At 40.0% G+C, this 21,484-nt stretch overlaps 1 protein-coding gene across 2 annotated transcripts in view; it reads left to right on the forward strand.

Moving 5' to 3' along the window:
- XPNPEP3 (X-prolyl aminopeptidase 3) overlaps window positions 1-20,787 on the forward strand; it is a 211,176-nt gene extending 190,389 nt beyond the window's left edge. For both annotated transcript variants that reach the window (XM_053468633.1, XM_053468632.1), the window contains exons 10-11: window positions 16,344-16,464; window positions 20,503-20,787. In XM_053468633.1, coding sequence (XP_053324608.1) covers window positions 16,344-16,464; window positions 20,503-20,669 — 288 coding nt within the window. In that variant the 3' untranslated portion in view covers window positions 20,670-20,787. The remainder of the gene's footprint in view (window positions 1-16,343; window positions 16,465-20,502) is intronic.
- Window positions 20,788-21,484: the final 697 nt, after the last annotated feature.

Raw genomic sequence — 21,484 nt, forward strand, 5'->3', positions numbered from 1 at the left:
TGTATTCTCCAAAAAAGATGCGGAGAGGCTACCACCACACCGTTCCTACGATTGTGCTATCGATCTGTTGCCTGGAACCGATCCGCCACGGGGACGTACTTATCCCCTCTCCGAACCGGAGAACAAAGCTCTGGAACGTTATATCCAAGAAAGCCTGGAGAAAGGCTTCATCCGCCCATCCTCTTCTCCTGCTGGAGCTGGATTTTTCTTCGTGGCCAAGAAAGAGGGTTCCCTACGGCCATGCATCGATTATAGGGGGTTAAACCGTATCACCATAAAAAACCGGTACCCCCTTCCTCTCATCACAGAGATTTACGACCTCCTGAAAGGAGCCAAATACTTCACAAAGCTAGACCTCAGGGGTGCTTACAATCTGATCCGTATCAAGTCCGGGCATGAATGGAAAACGGCCTTCAACACCCGCTTCGGGCACTATGAATATAAAGTCATGCCCTTCGGGTTATGCAACGCTCCTGCAGTATTTCAGTCCTTCATAAATGACGTCTTCAGGGACATGCTCTTATCTCATGTCATCGTGTATTTGGACGATATTCTCGTTTATTCTCCAACACTCGAAAAACATCGACACCACCTACGAGCTGTTCTACAAAGACTAAGGGAGAACGGGTTGTTTGCCAAGGCTGAAAAATGCTTATTCGAGAAGACACGTCTACCCTTCCTTGGCTATATCGTCTCCTCCGAAGGACTTCACATGGATCCTGCCAAACTCGAGGCCATCACAGCCTGGCCCCTCCCTAGAACACTCAAAGCCGTCCAAAGGTTCCTGGGCTTTGCTAATTATTACAGGCGATTCATCAGAAACTACGCTACCATAGCAGCCCCTATTACCGCCTTGACGAAAAAAGGAGCCGATCCGTCTCAGTGGTCCACACACGCCCGACAGGCGTTCGAACGGCTAAAACAAGCTTTTGTCTCAGCTCCCCTGTTACGTCGGCCGGATCCTACCAAACAGTTTCTCCTGGAAGTAGATGCATCCGAAACCGGAGCAGGGGCTGTCCTATCACAACGCCATGATCAAACCACAAAATATCATCCATGTGCCTTCTTTTCTAAGGGTTTCTCCGCAGCCGAACGGAATTACGACGTCGGTAACCGTGAACTCCTAGCCATCAAAATGGCACTTGAGGAGTGGCGCCATCTTCTAGAGGGTACAGAACAACCCGTGATCATCCTACAGACCACAAGAACCTGCTGTATATCGAGAACGCCAAGAGATTAAGCCCTCGACAAGCACGGTGGTCGCTATTTTTCAACCGGTTCAATTACTATATCACCTACAGACCAGGCTCCAAAAACATCAAAGCTGATGCCCTCTCTAGACAACACGATAACCACAGGGATCAGCACATCAACGAACCCATCATTCCATCCACACGTCTTGTTGCCAGTCTGTCCATACGCACGATGAGCAGGATCCGTATGTCCCAAAGGGCCATCCCGCCTTCTGAACGTCCTCCTCCGGGACGCCTCTACGTTCCTCCCGGTCTTCGTACGGATGTTCTTCACTGGGGACATAAATCCTTCCTCGCTGGTCATTCTGGGTTCCGGAAGACAGAATACCGCATCCGCAGGTCATTCTGGTGGCCATCACTCACCAGAGACGTCCGAACATATCTGGCCGCCTGTCACACCTGTGCATGCCAGAAGACCTCTCGGAGTCGACCTCAAGGTCTCCTGCATCCTCTTCCCGTTCCCACGGCTCCCTGGACACACGTGTCGATGGACTTTATCGTGGATCTCCCCAAATCACAGGGTAACACGACTGTCTTGGTGGTCGTCGACCGTTTTTCCAAGCAAGCTCATTTCGTCGCCTTACCACGCCTGCCATCCTCTTCACAACTTGCCGATGTTTTTATCAATCACATCGTCCGTCTTCACGGTCTTCCGCTCCACATGGTGTCCGATCGCGGTACACAATTCATATCCCGCTATTGGAGACACCTCTGCCAGAGACTCGGAATACAACTCCACTTATCGACTGCTTATCATCCGCAGACCAATGGACAAACCGAAAAGACTAACCAAACACTCAAACAATACTTGCGAATGTTCAGCAACGATAGCCAGGACAATTGGTCGTCTCTCCTGCCGCTCGCAGAGATGACCTATAATGGCTCTCTGCATGAGTCCATTGGATGTACCCCATTTTTTGCTGCCCTGGGCTATCACCCTGTCATACTGCCTCCTCCGTCTTCTCGTTCCTCGTCCATGGTACCCGCGGTAGACAAGCGTGTATCTGACATGGACGCTCACTGGAAGAAACTCCGGGAGGTTCTCCTGAAAGCCCAACTTCGCTATAAACGCTTTGCTGATGCCAAGAGGACTCCACCTCCGGACTATCAAGTGGGCGACCGTGTCTGGTTATCTACGCGAAACATCCGTTTGCGGCAACCTTCCCGGACCCTGGGGCCTCGTTTTATTGGGCCTTTCCGCGTTCGTGCCAAGCTTAACGACGTGACGGTGTCCCTTGCCTTGCCACCTACCATGCGGATTCCGCGGTCCTTCCATGTCTCCCTGCTGAAACCCTATGTATCCAATCAGTTTACCGTTCCTTTCAAGCCTCCAGCCCCGCTTGCCGTCCATGGTCATGAGGAATACGTCGTCGACAGAATCCTTGATTCACGTAGGGTTCGTAACGGCCTTCAGTATCTCGTGGCTTGGAAGGGGTACGGTCCTGAGGAACGGACGTGGGTGCCCGCTCGCTTCGTTCATGCTCCCCTTCGCGTCGCTCGGTTTCATGCGCTCCACCCTCTTCGTCCGGCTCCGTCTCGCTCGGGACGCGCTCCTGGAGGGGGGGGTACTGTCACGCGCGCCGCTGTACTTACCTCTGACGCCAGGGCTGCCTCGCCTGGTCCCGACTCCTCCGTCGCTGCGGTTCCCGCCGTGCGCACACGGCGGTGTCGCGGTCCCGCATCTTCTATCTCTGCTGGGACCGCGTCTGCTCGCCGTGGGCGCGTCAGTGCGTCTCCCTCGCGTACCGAAGGGGACGCGGGTATGACGCGGCGCAGGTCCGCATCGGGCGTACCGCTGCGTACACTGCGTACGCGGCGTACGCAATCTACGCGGCGTACGCAATCTACGCAGCGTACGCAATCTATGCAGCGTACTCAGCCTGTGCAGCGTACGCGACGTACGCAACGTACGTAGCGTGCGCTACACAGCTGTTTGCAATTACTCTCCTATTTAAACGCCACTTTTCTCCCCTGTCTTCACCCGTTCAAAGTGTAATACTTTTTGGGTGTGCTGATTGCGTTATATTATCTTGAATTCCTTGTGTACCGACCTTTGCCTGTTTTTTGACTACGATTCTCGCTACCTGCCTACGACCTCGGATCTGTTTACCCGTTTTGCTCCTATTCTGCCTGCATCGACCTCGGAAACGTTTGACCTCGCTGCCTGCCTTTGCCCTTTTGATTACGGACTGTATACTGGACTTCTCTACAGTGCTTATCTGCATAGTAGGATCCTTCCTCTCTCCCTGACCCCGTGACAATATCTCGGGGGGGGTACATCTTTGGGACAGAGTGGCAGCATATCTCGGGGGGGGGCAGAGACTTTTTTCTTTAAAAAAGCACCTAACTTTTAGGGTGCGGTCTATATTCGGGTGCGGCCTATATCCCAGCCAATACGGTATATATACTAATATTTATAATTTATTATGTAATTCTCCATTGCTTTTATATATGCACATCCCTCTATATCCCTATATAAGTGGAACTCCTATTTCTTTTGTTGGTCATACCTCTATATGTATCTTAGATGTTTTCTCCATGGGTGCCGGGTCTGCATTTTGGTCGGCACCGGAGTGGTTAAAGTACTTTCTGTTCCTTCCCATCTCCCATATGTTGAGAGAGGAGGGACCACTCTGAGTTCCTTCCAACGAGGTGATGTCCGAATCTGCTGTCAATCATCGGAGGTCGCGTCCACACACTCAGACAGAACTTTATTAACTAGAAGACAGACCATCTCAATCCCATACAACATAATTACGTCAGAACCCGGAAATACGGAACACATAAAAAGACAGAGAGACACGACGGAAGTACTTAACGATTATTTTTATTGCTCCTGAGGAGGCCGAACAGGCAAAACGCGCCGAGAAGGATTCAATCGGACTCTTTTAAGCAGGACTACCGCGGACTTTTGGCGTCACAAGCGTTTAAGCGCATCTTTTCATGTTGTGCCTATACAGACTGTGAGTGTAACTTGACTTTTTCATCCGGTACACCCAAAGATACGGCACTATTATAGTCTGCTTTTTTATAGATTCTTAATGAAGATTATTAAAAGGATTTTACCCCATACGCTGATGGGTCTGATGCATCTATATTGTTTGTGAGTGCATATCACATCACACACAGCACTGAATATTGTTTATACATATTGCACTATTATTATATGATTTTCCCTGTATGTATTTGCGCCCCAACCATCTGTATATACGTAATTCTAGTTGGAAGGATCTCCTCCAAATCCTTGTAGAGAAGGAGAGATCTGCATAGATCTGGATATCAAGAAATCTTGGATCTTTCAAAGACTTATTTCTCACAGATCTCAGTATCTTCTCCTTCAGATGGTAAGAGGAGGAGATGACTATCGCATCTCTGGGAATATTGTCAGCTATGAAGCTTGGTTTTCTTAATCAGTGGCATCTATCTATCCAGTTGTCTGAGAAAACAGCTTCAGTATGCAAGTCGTGAATCATTTCTAGTAAAAATCTTTCAAGCTTATCGCTGGAGTAGAACTCCAAGGTCAGCGATCTTGATTTGCAGATCTTCAAATCAGTAGTTGATATCTGTTGTTTTTCCAAATGTGCTTGTTTGGATTCTATCTTTTCAAGATTTTCTGTTAAGGCAGCAATATCTGCTTTAATTTCTTTGGAGCTGTTATAAATTTCTTGTTTTATATTTCTCATTAAATTGCCCAAGGCACATCTCAGTATGTGCTGAGTAATTACTATAGAGTTCTGTCTCACAGGGCTAGCTGTTGCTTCCTCCATTGAGGAAACTGATTCTGCGTGTGAATAGTCCAGTGTTTCTTTAATTGATCTTGGGGGGGGGAGTCGTAACTCCTTTATCCTGTTTAGGGTCTTTCTTTTCTTTCTTTGCCTTTGATAGCCTGATGTTTGGGGGGCATGGTGACAAAAAATCAAAGAGGAGAATTTTTTTTTAACTTTTAGCACTCTACTCCCCAATTGATAATGTGGTAAGTTTATTTAGGATGCTGAGCAGTCTGAATACTAGTTTAGCTAAACCCAGAAAGTTAAATGGAATACTTACCTGTATTTCCTTATGCTATATTGATAGTGCTCTTTTCTGCTACAGAAGATCGAATTCATATATAGCCAAAATAATATAAGGCTAAAATGCCTTTTTCCTTTCGCACGGCATTCTTGTGGTAATCTCGCTACCTCAGCAGCAAGCAGCACATTCTCCCAAATCCTGAATCTCTCTGGGTGTCGACGTCCCGGTCTCCAAAGAGTCCCTAGGCTGAGCCGTCAAATCTTTTGTGGCAGAGGAAAGCGTATATACCCCAGCAGACTCTTCGCTACTCAGCAACGCAAACCATCGGGAGACCCCTCACCTCCGCCTCCCGGAGCATGCAACATTACGTCATCCAGTCACGCAGCACCCCCAACCTGCTTTTAAAGCGTCAGCATAACAGAGTGATCTTCAGCCTTGTCCACGTCAACCCTCTCACCTGTGTTAACGAGAAAATCACTGACATGATGTCAGCTGATCCTTTTGGGGCAGAGCTGAAATGCAGTGGAAATGTTTTTGTGGGATTACGTTTATTTTCATGGCAAAGAGGGACTTTGGAATTGATTGCAATTCATCTGATCACTCTTCATAACATTCTAGAGTATATGCAAATTGCCATCATCTAAACTGAGGCAGCAGACTTTGTGAAAATTAATATTTGTGTCGTTCGCAAAACTTTTGGCCATGACTGTAGTTTGTTGAGCAGATTTCCATTTGCTGTGGTATTCTCTATTGTTTTTCCCAGATACCTTTTGATTAAGTAATGGATGTTAATGGATAAATTACAGCTATGACCGGTGCTATACAGGCAAATTGTGCTTTGCAGTGATATTAGTAGACATCACACGTGTAATAGGTCATATCAAAGAAACTTGCTTGAAAATGTAAGACAATATTGTAAGACAATATTGACCAGGAAAATGCAGTGGGTGTGGTCTGCCTAGAGTTTGCAAAGTCTATAATACAAATTTTGAGTGGAGTATCTCACAGGTCTATCCATAGTAGCATTTTTAAAAAATATTAATGATCTGGAACCGGAAGGTGAAAACAATATCACAATATTTGCATATGACAGAAAGGAAGGAATCAGAAATGGATGTGGTCTTAGGCAAAATGAGACAGGACAGTAAAATGGCAGATATGTTTCAACATAGGAAAAATTTAAATTATACATTTAGGGGGGAAAACATGGTAAAGATAAGACAAATGGCACTAGTTATTTAATAAATATACTATGGAGAAGGATATAGGTGTGGATAATAGACTTTCCAACAGTCTGCAATCTCAGGTAATTGGTGCAGTTGTTCAATTTTAAAAGAGGAATTCAGTGTAAAGGATGTAATATTTCCTTTTGTGTGTCACTGATAAGGCCACACAAAATGCAGTTTTGGGGGGACGTACTAAACAGCATATTGGGGATGATGGGATGATTGGCTGCAATATTCAGCACTATCAATAGGTGTCAGTATACTTTTTACACTCATGGTAAATCAAAGTATGTTCTTTTTGGTAGTTCTTGATACTAAATTGCAACGAATACATTGCAAAAAGAAGCTGCAAATGTTTAACTGTTTACTTGCTGAAATATATAACGGAATCATGGTAAATTCTATAGAAATAATAGAAACATTTTAAGTAATCAACATATTGATATAATATGGTACATGTATGTGCAAACACCATATTTTACCTGTTTTGATTGGCACAATATGGGAATATATATTATTATTATTTTTATATGGGGATTATGGGTGGAATATTAGAGTTTCACATGCCAAGGAACACATTTGACCCATTTCTGATAAGAATATGGGAATATTATTATTTTTACATGGGGATTATGGGTGGAATATCATGGTTACAGATGCCAAGGAACAAATTTGACCTGTTTCAGATAAGAATATGGGTATACTCATTTTTTTACATGGGGATTATGGGTGGAATATTATAGTTACACATGCTAAGGAACATATTTGACCCATTTCTGATAAGAATATGGGAATATTATTATTTTGCATGGGGATTATGGGTTGAATATCATGGTTACAGATGCCAAGGAACAAATTTGACCTTTTTCTGAAAGGAATATGGGAGTATTATTATTTTTATATGGGGATTATGGGTGGAATATTATAGTTACACATGCTAAGGAACATATTTGACCCGTTTCTGATAAGAATATGGGTATAATTATTTTTTTACATGGGGATTATGGGTGGAATATTATAGTTACACATGCTAAAGAACACATTTGACCTGTTTTTTATAAGAATATGGCTATAAATATTTGTACATGGGGATTATGGGTGGAATATTATAGTTACACATGCTAAGGAATATATTTCACCCATTTCTGATAAGAATATGGGAGTATTATTATTTTTATATGGGGATTATGGGTGGAATATTATAGTTACACATGCTAAGGAACATATCTGACCCATTTCTGATAAGAATATGGGTATACTAATTTTTTTACATGGGGATTATGGGTGGAATATTAGAGTTTCACATGCCAAGGAACACATTTGACACATTTCTGATAAGAATATGGGAATATTATTATTTTTACATGGGGATTATGGGTTGAATATCATGGTTACAGATGCCAAGGAACAAATTTGACCTGTTTCGGATAAGAATATGGGTATACTCATTTTTTTACATGGGGATTATGGGTGGAACATTATATTTACACATGCTAAGGAACATATTTGACCCATTTTTGATAAGAATATGGGAGTATTATTATTTTTATATGGGGATTATGGGTTGAATATTATAGTTTCACATTCCAAGGAACACATTTGACCCATTTCTGATAAAAATATGGGAATATTATTATTATTTTTACATGGGGATTATGGGTTGAATATCATGGTTACAGATGCCAAGGAACAAATTTGACCTTTTTCTGACAGGAATATGGGAGTATTATTATTTTTACATGGGGATTATGGGTGGAATATTATAGTTACACATCCTAAGGAACATATTTGACCCGTTTCGGATAAGAATATGGGTATAATTATTTTTTTACATGGGGATTATGGGTGGAATATTATAGTTACAAATGCTAAGTAACATGTTGACCCATTTCTGATAAGAATATGGGTATAATTATTTTTTTACATGGGGATTATGGGTGGAATATTATAGTTACACATGCTAAGGAACATATTTGACCTGTTTTTGATAAGAATATGGCTATAAATAATTTTTACATGGGGAATATGGGTGGAATATTATAGATACACATGCTAAGGAACACATTTTACCCATTTCTGATAAGAATATGGGTATACTCATTTTTTTACATGGGGATTATAGGTGGAATATTATAGTTTCACATGCCAAGGAACACATTTGACCCATTTCTGATAAGAATATGGGAATATTATTATTTTTACATGGGGATTATGGGTTGAATATCATGGTTACAGATGCCAAGGAACAAATTTGACCTTTTTCTGACAGGAATATGGGAGTAATATTATTTTTACATGGGGATTATGGGTGGAATAATATAGTTACACATGCTAAGGAACATATTTGACCTGTTTTTGATAAGAACATGGCTATAAATATTTTTTTACATGGGGATTATGGGTGGAATATCATGCTTACACATGCTAAGGAACATATTTGACCTGTTTTTGATAAGAATATGGCTATAAATATTTTTTTACATGGGGATTATGGGTGGAATATCATGGTTACACATGCTAAGGAACATATTTGACCTGTTTTTGATAAGAATATGGCTATAAATATTTTTTACATGGTGATTATGGGTGGAATATCATGGTTACACATGCTAAGGAACACATTTGACCCGTTTCTGATAAGAATATGGGTATAATATTTTTTTCCATGGGGAATATGGGTGGAATACTATAGTTACACATGCCAAGGAACAAATTCGACCTTTTTCCGATAGGAATATGGGAGTATTATTATTTTTGCATGGGGATTATGGGCGGAATATCATAGTTACACATGCTAACTAACACATTTAAACCATTTCTGATAAGAATATGGGTATAATATTTTTTTACATGGGGAATATGGGTGGAATATCATGGTTGCAGATGCCAAGGAACAAATTTGACCCATTTTTGATAAGAATATGGGCATTTTATTATTTTTACATGGGGATTATGGGTGGAATATTATAGTTACACATGCTAAGTAACATATTTGACCCATTTCTGATAAGAATATGAGTATAATATTTTTTTACATGGGGATTATGGGTGGAATATCATGGCTACACATACTAAGGAACATATTTGACCTGTTTCTGATAACAATATGGGTATAATTATTTTTTTTTACATGGGGATTGTGGGTGGAATATTATAGTTACACATGCTAAGGAACACATTTGACCTTTTTCTAAAAGAATATGGCTATAAATATTTTTTTACATGGGGATTAAAAAATAATTATACCCATATTCTTATCAAAAACAGGTCAAATGTGTTCCTTAGCATGTGTAACTATAATATTCCACCCATAATCCCCCTGTAAAAAAAATTAATATACCCATATTCTTATCCGAAACAGGTCAAATATGTTCCTTAGCATGTGTAACCATGATATTCCACCCATAATCCCCATGTAAAAAAATAATTATACCCATATTCTTTTCAAAAACAGGTCAAATGTGTTCCTTAGCATGTGTAACTATAATATTCCACCCATAATCCCCCTGTAAAAAAATGAGTATACCCATATTCTTATCTGAAACAGGTCAAATATGTTCCTTAGCATGTGTAACTATAATATTCCACCCATAATCCCCATATAAAAATAATAATACTCCCATATTCCTGTCAGAAAAACGTCAAATTTGTTCCTTGGCATCTGTAACCATGATATTCCACCCATAATACCCATGTAAAAAAATATTTATAGCCATATTCTTTTAGAAATAGATCAAATGTGTTCCTTAGCATGTGTAACTATAATATTTCACCCACAATCCCCATGTAAAACAAATAATTATACCCATATTGTTATCAGAAACAGGTCAAATGTTCCTTAGTATGTGTAGCCATGATATTCCTCCCATAATCCCCATGTAAAAAAATATTATACCCATATTCTTATCAGAAATGGGTCAAATGTGTTACTTAGCATGTGTAATTATAATATTCCACCCATATTCCCCATGTAAAAAAAATATTATACCCATCTTCTTATCAGAAACGGGTCAAATGTGTTAATTAGCATGTGTAACCATGATATTCCACCCATAATCCCCATGTAAAAAAAATATTATACCCATATTCTTATCAGAAATGGGTCAAATATGTTAATAAGCATGTGTAACTATAATATTCCACCCATAATCCCCCTGTAAAAATAATAATATTCCCATATTGTTATCAGAAACAGGTCAAATGTGTTCTTTGGCATGTGTAACCATGATATTCCACCCATAATCCCCATATAAAACAAAATATTATACCCATATTCTTATCAGAAATGGGTCAAATGTGTTCCGTAGCATGTGTAACCATGATATTCCACCCATAATCCCCATGTAAAAAAAAATATTATACCCATATTCTTATCAGAAATGGGTCAAATGTGTTCCGTAGCATGTGTAACCATGATATTCCACCCATAATCCCATGTAAAAATAATAATATTCCCATATTCTTATCAGAAATGGGTCAAATGTGTTCCTTAGCATGTGTAAATATGATATTCCACCCATAATCCCCATGTAAAAAAATGAGTATACCCATATTCTTATCAGAAATGGGTCAAATATGTTCCTTAGCATGTATAACTATAATATTCCACCCATAATCCCCATGTAAAAAAATAATTATACCCATATTCTTATCAGAAATGGGTCAAATATGTTCCTTAGCATGTGTAACTATAATATTCCACCCATAATCCCCATGTAAAAAAATAATTATACCCATATTCTTATCAGAAATGGGTCAACATGTTACTTAGCATTTGTAACTATAATATTCCACCCATAATCCCCATGTAAAAAAATAATTATACCCATATTCTTATCAGAAATGGGTCAAATATGTTCCTTAGCATGTGTAACTATAATATTCCACCCATAATCCCCATGTAAAAAAATATTTATAGCCATATTCTTATCAAAAACAGGTCAAATGTGTTCCTTAGCATGTGAAACTATAATATTCCACCCATAATCCCCATATAAAGATAATAATACTCCCATATTCTTGTCAGAAATGGGTAAAATATGTTCATTAGCATGTGTAACAATAATATTCCACCTATATTCCCCATGTAAAAAAATATTTATGGCCATATTCTTATTAAAAACAGGTCAAATATGTTCCTTAGCATGTGTAACTATAATATTCCACCCATAATCCCCATATAAAAATAATAATACTCCCATATTCCATATAATATTCCAGCAATATTCCCCATGTACAAAAATGAGTATACCCATATTCTTATCAGAAATGGGTCAAATGTGTTACTTAGCATGTGTAATTATAATATTCCACCCATATTCCCCATGTAAAAAAAATATTATACCCATCTTCTTATCAGAAACGGGTCAAATGTGTTCCTTAGCATGTGTAACTATAATATTCCACCCATAATCCCCATGTAAAAAAATATTTATAGCCATATTCTTATCAGAAATGGGTCAAATATGTTCCTTAGCATGTGTAACTATAATATTCCACCCATAATCCCCATGTAAAAAAATAATTATACCCATATTCTTATCAGAAATGGGTCAGATATGTTCCTTAGCATGTGTAACTATAATATTCCACCCATAATCCCTATGTAAAAAAATATTTATAGCCATATTCTTATCAAAAACAGGTCAAATGTGTTCCTTAGCATGTGTAAATATAATATTCCACCCATAATCCCCATGTAAAAAAATGAGTATACCCATATTCTTATCCGAAACAGGTCAAATTTGTTCCTTGGCATCTGTAACCATGATATTCAACCCATAATCCCCATGTAAAAATAATAATATTCCCATATTCTTATCAGAAATGTGTCAAATGTGTTCCTTGGCATGTGAAACTATAATAATCCACCCATAATCCCCATGTAAAAAAAATGAGTATACCCATATTCTTATCAGAAATGGGTCAAATATGTTCCTTAGCATGTATAACTATAATATTCCACCCATAATCCCCATGTAAAAAAATAATTATACCCATATTCTTATCAGAAATGGGTCAAATATGTTCCTTAGCATGTGTAACTATAATATTCCACCCATAATCCCCATGTAAAAAAATAATTATACCCATATTCTTATCAGAAATGGGTCAAATATGTTCCTTAGCATGTGTAACTATAATATTCCACCCATAATCCCCATGTAAAAAAATATTTATAGCCATATTCTTATCAAAAACAGGTCAAATGTGTTCCTTAGGATGTGTAACTATAATATTCCACCCATAATCCCCATGTAAAAAAATAATTATATCCATATTGTTATCAGAAATGGGTCAAATGTGTTCCTTAGCATGTGAAACTATAATATTCCACCCATAATCCCCATATAAAAATAATAATACTCCCATATTCTTGTCAGAAATGGGTCAAATATGTTCATTAGCATGTGTAACTATAATATTCCACCCATATACCCCATGTAAAAAAATATTTATAGCCATATTCTTATTAAAAACAGGTCAATTATGTTCCTTAGCATGTGTAACTATAATATTCCAGGAATATTCCCCATGTAAAAAAATGAGTATACCCATATTCTTATCAGAAATGGGTCAAATGTGTTATTTAGCATGTGTAACTATAATATTCCACCCATAATCCCCATGTAAAAAAATATTTATAGCCATATTCTTATCAGAAATGGGTCAAATATGTTCCTTAGCATGTGTAACTATAATATTCCAGCAATATTCCCCATGTAAAAATAATAATAATATATATTCCCATATTGTGCCAATCAAAACAGGTAAAATATGGTGTTTGCACATACATGTACCATATTATATCAATATGTTGATTACTTAACCCCTTCGCGACCTTTGCCGGTTCAGGACCGTCATGACAAGAAGGTCACTAAATGACCTTTGACGGTCCTGAACCGTCAAAAAGTTAAATAAGCTTAGAAAGTGATCAAGGATCACTTTCTTCGCTTAAACGGCCTTGCTGCAATGCCTCGATATCGAGGCATTCAGCAAGGCCGAGATCGGCATCGGGGGCCATGTCTGGCCCCTCCCCGGGGCGTCAACAGCCGCCATACATTGTATGGCGGCGGACGCCCGTTTTAAAAGCGTTTAGGAGGCGATCAACGATCGCCTCCTAAACTTAAATGGTGTCGCTGGAATGCCTCGATCAGGAGGCATCCAGCGACACCAAACACTTACCTTTAGGTGGGCTGTGACCGCTCCGGAGAGCGGTCACAGCCGCAGCTGCCGGTGATCTTCGCCATCAAGTAAGATGGCCGCCGCTCTGTAAAAAAAAAAAACAAGAAAAAGTTTGATAGATGGTCTCCAGACCCTCTAGAGAACTGGCTCCACTTGCTGGTTGAATACAGGTACTGCATTCAACCATGCAAGTCAATGGAGCCCAGCTTTCTAATCACTATGTGATTAGTAAAATATTCAAAATAAAAAATAAAAAAATGTGCTAACATTTAAAAATAATTATGCAGTGATGTCACTAGATGAACCATCCAGTACCAGCAAAATGTGTAAAAAAAATATAAAAAAAGTATTAAAAAAATTAAAAAATAAAGTTTATTATTTTGAGCAAGTGCTAAAATTTCTCAAAAATCTCAAAGAGTTAAAATAAAAGCACTTCAAATACCCAAGGGGTGTCTAATATATAAAAAAAATGGCTGATGGGGTAAATTGGAGTGGCCTAGCTCACAGATAGGGCATAGGTACAGACTGACCAAAATGGAGAAAAAAAGCGCACTTCCCAAATGTGGCATTTTAAATCTGAAACAACCCGACAAACCCATGCATGTCGGGTATCACTGCACTCAGGAGATGTTCCTGAACACATATTGGGGGGTTGTTTGACAGTGACATATACCAGAACCTGTATATCTATAACTAAAGTACAATTTGTGTGAAAAAAATTACTATTACAAAGTTTGACAAAGTGTAGTTCTATAATTGGTGCATGGAAAGGGTTAAAATAACAGCATTCGGAATACCCTGGGGTGTCTAGTTTTCCAAAATATATGGTTTGAATGGGTTAAATTGAGTTAACCGGCTTCAAAGATATTCCAAAGAGGAGATGGAGGCAGAATGACCAAATGACCACCTGAATTACGCATGCCCCAAAAGTAGCCTTTTACCAGCCACACAATCTGACAAACCCATGCATGTGGGGTATCGCTGTACTCAGGAGATGTTCCTGAACACACATTGGGGTGTTGTTTGATAGTGACATATACCAGAACCTGTATATCTATAACTAAAGTACAATTTGTGTGGAAAAAAAAATAAAAAAAATTACTATTACAAAGTTTGACAAAGTGTAGTTGTATAATTGGTGCATGGAAAGGGTTAAAATAACAGCATTTGGAATACCCTGGGGTGTCTAGTTTTCAAAAATATATGGTTTGAATGGGTTAAATTGAGTTAACCGGCTTCAAAGATGTTCCAAAGAGGAGATGTAGGCAGACTGACCAGATTTGTTAAAAAAGATTTGGAAATCATAAAACGCTGCTTGTACTTATTGCCCTATAACGTACAAAAAACAGCAAAAAAACATAAAAACATTGGGTATCTCTAAACTCAGGACAAGTAGTAGAATCTATTTAGCTGTTTTTTTTACTTGCTTTTTTAGGTGAGTAAAAGATTTTTCAAATAAAAGTCATAAAATTTCTTTTTTTTCAATTTTTCACCATGTTTTTTTAATTTTTTTATAGTAAATAAGATGATACGATCAAAATAATGGTATCTGAAGAAAGCCCATCTTGTCCTGAAAAAAACAATATATAACTTATGTGGGTACACTAAATGGGTGAGGAGAAAATTACACCTGAACACAAGCACCACAAAAGTGTCAAAACAGCCTCGGTCCCACAGGGTAGAAAACGAAAAATGAGCCCGGTCCTTAAGGGGTTAAAATGTTTCTATTATTTCTATAGAATTTACCATGATTCCTTTATAAAACTGTATATATTTCAGCAAGTAAACAGTTAAACATTTGCAGCTTCTTTTTGCAATGTATTTGTTGCAACTTAGTATCAAGAACTACCAAAAAGAACATACTTTGATTTACCATGAGTGTAAAAAGTATACTGACACCTATTGATAGTGCTGAATATTGCAGCCAATCATCCCATCATCCCATCATCCCCAATATGCTGTTTAGTACGTCCCAGTTTTTTGTAGCAGTTTATATTAAAAAAAAACATGCTAAGAATGGAAATAGTTCACTAAATGTACTAAATGTATTAAGGATCTCAGCCATAAAGACATAATGGGCTTGTATACAATTATATTCTAGGACAATACAAAGACTCGTCTGAGGATCCTTTCAGTAATAGATCATATGTCAAGTAATCTAACTAAAAGAGCTGAACGCAGTTGTAGTCTGAGTCAAAACTGGTAGCAGAAAATCTAGGCAAAAGATACCAAAGGAATAAATAGGAAAATAATCAAAGTCGAAGTCCAAGGGTCAAAATCAAAGAAGTACTAGAACACCATGAAAGCAGGCCCAGCATAACAATGGGGCAACAAGGCATTTACAGGCCACTAATTTTATGATTGCCCACAAGTGTGTGAGGAACAGTCTAGAATGACAGGAGAAATAGGGAGTGGATCCTAGCAAACACAGAGCCACGGGCAGGTGCACAAACATCCATGCTCAGTTATGTTGGTTCAAACCCTGAGGTTCCCAACAAGGTGTTATTCATCTCCATGCATCTATTTTGCCTCATTTGATTTAATTCTAAATCATAATTCTCTGATTTTATATTAATGATGAAAAAGAAGAGTTTGTTATATTGTTTATCTATGTTTTTATTCTCTACATAACTGCATCATACATGTATATTTGCTGATTTTCTTTCAGTATGCCCGTAAGTACTGTCCTCACCATGTTGGACACTATCTTGGCATGGATGTCCATGATACACCAGCTATATCCCGTTCTATTCCTCTACATCCTGGAATGGTAATTACAATTGAGCCAGGTAAGAAAATTGTTATGAAACTGTATTACAATAGCATCCGTTTTTAAAACCCATACAAAATGGCTCGTCTGAATTGTAAAGGTTCGTCAGTCAGGGCCATGAGTGTGTTATATGACTAATTGGATGGCTGGACAGTAGACTTTTAATTAAAAAAAAATTGCTTTTTCTATGGACCAGTGTCATGTAATAACCCAGTAATTATGATGTGACAGCCCATCTGTTTATCCCCTATGTTATTGTGGCCCCATACCTGTTTTCCTGTGTTACGCCCCATCCCTATGGTTTTCCCAAGGATTAAAGTCTTATGGACCCTGTATACCACTAATCTTGGTTGGATTCCACCTGATTGGTGCCTGCTGTGACCTAACCGCACATTCATGGAACTGTGTGGCGGTTAGGAACAGCGGCGATGCCCGCTGACAATTTGAACAGCGTTGCTTCAGACACCCTTATCCTCACCACGTTGCTCTTTTGATGTTACATTAAGCTTGTGGTGAGCAACACTCGGTGGTGGTTACGGAGAGCGAGCTCGTTCAGTAACCCTGGTTTTATTACCAATATTTGGCACCGGGATTTACCCAGCTGCGGCTATGGAACTCTGGCTCGGCTACTGCGTCTGACGCCGGATCACGTCACTTTTTGGATCATAACATCTTTGGACCCGGGATCACCCCAAACTAGTGACTCTTTGTCAGGTGGACATTGCTGGCCATAGAACTGTATGGCGGTGCCGCACTGTCTGGTGGTTGATGGGATTATACCTTTAATCCTATCATGTGTGCTGTCCTCAATAGAGAGAGTTCTGTTTTACCCATACACTAAATCTTTGCTAATGCTTGGGGGAATGTGACGGGTTAATCCCTTGAACAATTAAGATTTCAGCAGCAAGGAAGATCTCTATGGCAGAGCTCTATGGTATACCACTGGGATACCTTCCTCATCTTCCGATGAGTTACAGCTGATGGAATCTGCTTGAAGCTTTGGGTAAAGTCGCTAGCAACAAGCCCAAAGCCTTTGCAGAACTGATGGAGGACGATAAGACCAGCAACACAACCTCCGAGGCTTCGGAAGTGAATGATTTTCAGCTGGAGGTTCAGTGGTGGCTGGCACTGTACAGGGCCACTCCCCCACCAGAGGCTGTCTCCCTTGTCGACAGAGACTACCAAGCTACGGGTACGCGGTTCAAAGTGTAACCTGACCCAGCAGTTGTGGAAGATCCCAGTATCACCCGCAGACCAGACTCGTGAACGGTTTAACGGCATCCTGAAGCAACTTCTTCGGAAGTTCACTGTCACCTATAAGGACTGGGAACGCCACTTGCCCCACCTCTTCTTCGCCTATTAAGAAGTTCACCAAGAGGCCACTGGTTTCTCCCCCTTTGAATTACTCTATGGGAGATGGGTGAGGGGGGCCTTAGATCTGCTGAGGGAACACTGGGAGGGAGCCCTAGCTACGGAGGACCCTTCTGTGATAGCTTATGTGTTGGGGCTCAGGGACAGGCTCCAGAAGTTAATGGATCTGTTGTGAGCTAACCTCCAAAATGCTCAATGGAGGCAGAAGAACTGATGGAGGACGATAGGACCAGCAACACAACCTCCGAGGCTTCGGATGTGAATGATTTTCAGCGGGAGGTTCAGTGGTGGCTGGCACTGTACGGGGCCACTCCCCCACCAGAGGCTGTCTCCCTTGTCGACAGAGACTACCAAGCTACGGGTAGCGGAGATACAACAGCACTCATCCGGCTCTGTATCCCTGGTCACCACCAGCTAAGAATTGTGTCTTTCAGGTGAGACAGAAGGTGTTGGCTCTTAACCCCTTTAATCCCAGGGGTTTTTGGTACCTCAAGTCCCGGAACAATTTTGCCATTTTTGCGCTATGTCGGTTCAGCGATGATTCTCCTTTCCTGTGAATAGTGTACCCATGTAAACTATATATTGTTTTTTTCAAGGAGAGATAGAGCTTTCTTTGATACCATAGTTGGATGATTTAGCCGAAAATGTAGAATGAGAAATTTAGTAAAAAGTAGTGAAAATTAGAAAAAATACCTTTTTCCGGAGTGCAGGATAACCAATAAACGTAGCAGAGGTCAGGATTCAGGAGATCAGGATAAACAATAAACGAGCCGAGGTCAGGATACAGGATAACAACGTAGTCAGGCAAGCCGAGGTCAAACACAGGAATCAGGAAGGTAAACGCTATCTGGGCACTAGCACAAGGCATAGACGACCATCTTCTCCCTCGTGGCGGCTGCTGCCGAGGTGGCCGTGCGTTGGAGGGGGGGTCTCCCTCATGGTGGCTGCTGCGGAGGTGGCTGTGCGTTGGAGGGGGGTCTCCCTCTCCTTCGTGGCTGCTGCTGCAGAAGTGACCGTGCATTGGAGGGGGGTCTCCCTCTCCTTCGTGGCGGCTGCTGTGGAGGTGGCCGTGCGTTGGAGGGGGATCTCCCTCTCCTTCGTGGCGGCTGATGCGGCAACGTGGGACCTGAGGACAGGTGAGTAACACCAAGTTTATCAATTCAGGTGTCCAAATTTCAGAAATACCCAATTTCTATAGATTTTCCATACTTTCCCAGCACCAGGGCACAAACTATAAGGTGTACATTTTTTGTAGAATTTTTATGCTTATGGCTTAACGGGTTTGGGGGTTGTGAACAGGGGCAGGAGGGTTATACTGGGTAGATGTTATGCTAGGGCAATGGGATGTAAGTTTTTTATTTTTATTATTATCTTTTTTATATATATATATATATATATATATATATATTCTTTTTTTAAATGGTTAGAGGTCCTCTTAGGGACCTCTTGAACATGTTATTAATGCCAGTGATGTCACAATGACATCACTTAGCTCACTTTATTTTTTTTATTATTATTTCTATTATTATTTTAATGATTGTTTATTATTATTTATTAAATGAATAACCGTTTTTTTTCTCCTATTCGTTTTGCAGTATGGGAGGTGGGTGAGAGACATGGTTTCTCACTCTCCTCCCCGCGATCCCCCTGCACCGATCACACTGTGATCTCTATGCAGGTCCTCACAGATGTGCATAGAGATCGCAGCGTCTGCCTCATCGGAGGACAGGATATCCCCTGCAGGGGATATCCTGTCCTCCGATGAACTTCCGGGTTAAGTCAGCAGTGACGCAATCGGGCATTTTAAACTGCCCGATCGCGCGATCGGTACAGCACCTCCCGTCACAGGCTGGTCTGAGTATTTCAGAAACTGCTGATCTACTGGGAGTTTCACGCACAACAATATATAGGGTTTACAGAGAATGGTCAGCAAAAGAGAAAATATCCAGTGAGCGGCAGTTATGTGGACAAAAATGGCTTGTTGATGTCAGAAGTCAGAGGAGAATGGGCAGACTGGTTCAAGATGATAAAAAAGGCAACAGTAACTCAAATAGCCATGCATTACAACCAGAATAATGCAGAATACATCTCTGAACGCACAATACATCGAAGCTTGAAGCAAATGGGCTACCGCCCCTCCCCCACGTTGTGGATTGACATGGAGCAGGCTAAAACTCCATTCCCCTTGAGCACGAGCATGTGGCTTCATCCAGGGGCTATTGTGAGGTCGACTTGTCCCAACCCTTTTGTCAGGGCATCACTGGGGTGTGGCACAGTAGAGAGCTAGGGTTGCTCTTTCATCCTTCCCCTCCATTTGAGGTCTGATTAGAAGATGACCTCAAATATAAGACAATGGTTATTTTTCAGAGCATTTGCTCTGAAAAAACCTTGTCTTATAATTGAGTAAATACGGTATATCAACTTGAGGGGATACAGTGCCCAAATATGCCCTCTCACCCCCTTATAAACCAAAATATCCCATTCTTCTACCCTTCCTTGGCCCAAAGAGTGCAACATCGCTTTTCCAAAAAATCAACTTTAATGGATTGTTGCACAAATTAACAGTTCTGTGTACTTCTAATTTGCCCACTGCATATAAAACGGGATGTCTGTATGTTATGATTAACTCTATGGATATGAAATATTGAATGTGAATTCTAATATATCTTAATTTCTTTACTGTAAGGTATTTATATTCAGGAAAATGACAATACAGCACCAGAAAAATTCAGAGGATTGGGAATCCGTATTGAAGATGATGTTGTCATCACAGAACAGTCCCCTATAATACTTTCTGCGGACTGCCCCAAAGAAATCTATGACATACAGCAGATCTGTGCCAATGGAGTTTAAAATTCAGGTGTACATTATTAAAATTGTAAAACAATGGTTGATAACTCCCATAAAAGACTGGCTCTGCATTTTTGTGTTGCAAATTAAATCAACAGTTAATTAAATCTTGTTAATAAAATGCCCTGGTGCTTTTCTTAAAAATACACATTTTCCCCTTGCAGTAGCTAGGATGAAAATGCTCCACCAGTGGATACAGGAGGTCCCTCATGATACTATGCTTTTTAGAGCAAAATTATATTAGGTCTATGTGAACACCAAGAGAGCTGTAGTGGCTCACAGAGATCACCCAGGTGTATCCTCCTTTTGTCCCCCAAATCACTTCCAGCACCAGTCAGCATGCACACTTTGGAACCCTGCTATGTGTACCCAATAAGTACACACAACTATCTTGAATTGAGTACAGCAAGAATTTTATTGAAGAGAATATAGCATATTTATCCACAGAAACCTCAAGAAAGCAGCCAAGTTTTAAACAGAACAAAAGGGATCAATCACAGTACATAATTTAATTACATCACACAAGATTAAGAATTAACAGAACAATTATAAAATTAACTAACTTAAGGTGCAGGGAAACAATGACTATGGAAGGGGCCTCCTATGGTGTGAGCAGATAGTCTTTGTACATTTCGAGTCAATTCTGTTTTATTGAAATATGAACCACATTCATATACACTTACACATACATTGTTTGGGCATTTTTTACATACCTGTTATTATTGAGACATATGTAAGAAGTGTATATTAAACAAAATGAGGTACTGAGATCAAGTATAATAAAATACAAACATCAGTAAGATCATACAAACATTGAC

Source organism: Spea bombifrons, chromosome 6, assembly GCF_027358695.1.
Source record: "Spea bombifrons isolate aSpeBom1 chromosome 6, aSpeBom1.2.pri, whole genome shotgun sequence".
Lineage (NCBI taxonomy): Eukaryota > Metazoa > Chordata > Amphibia > Anura > Pelobatidae > Spea > Spea bombifrons.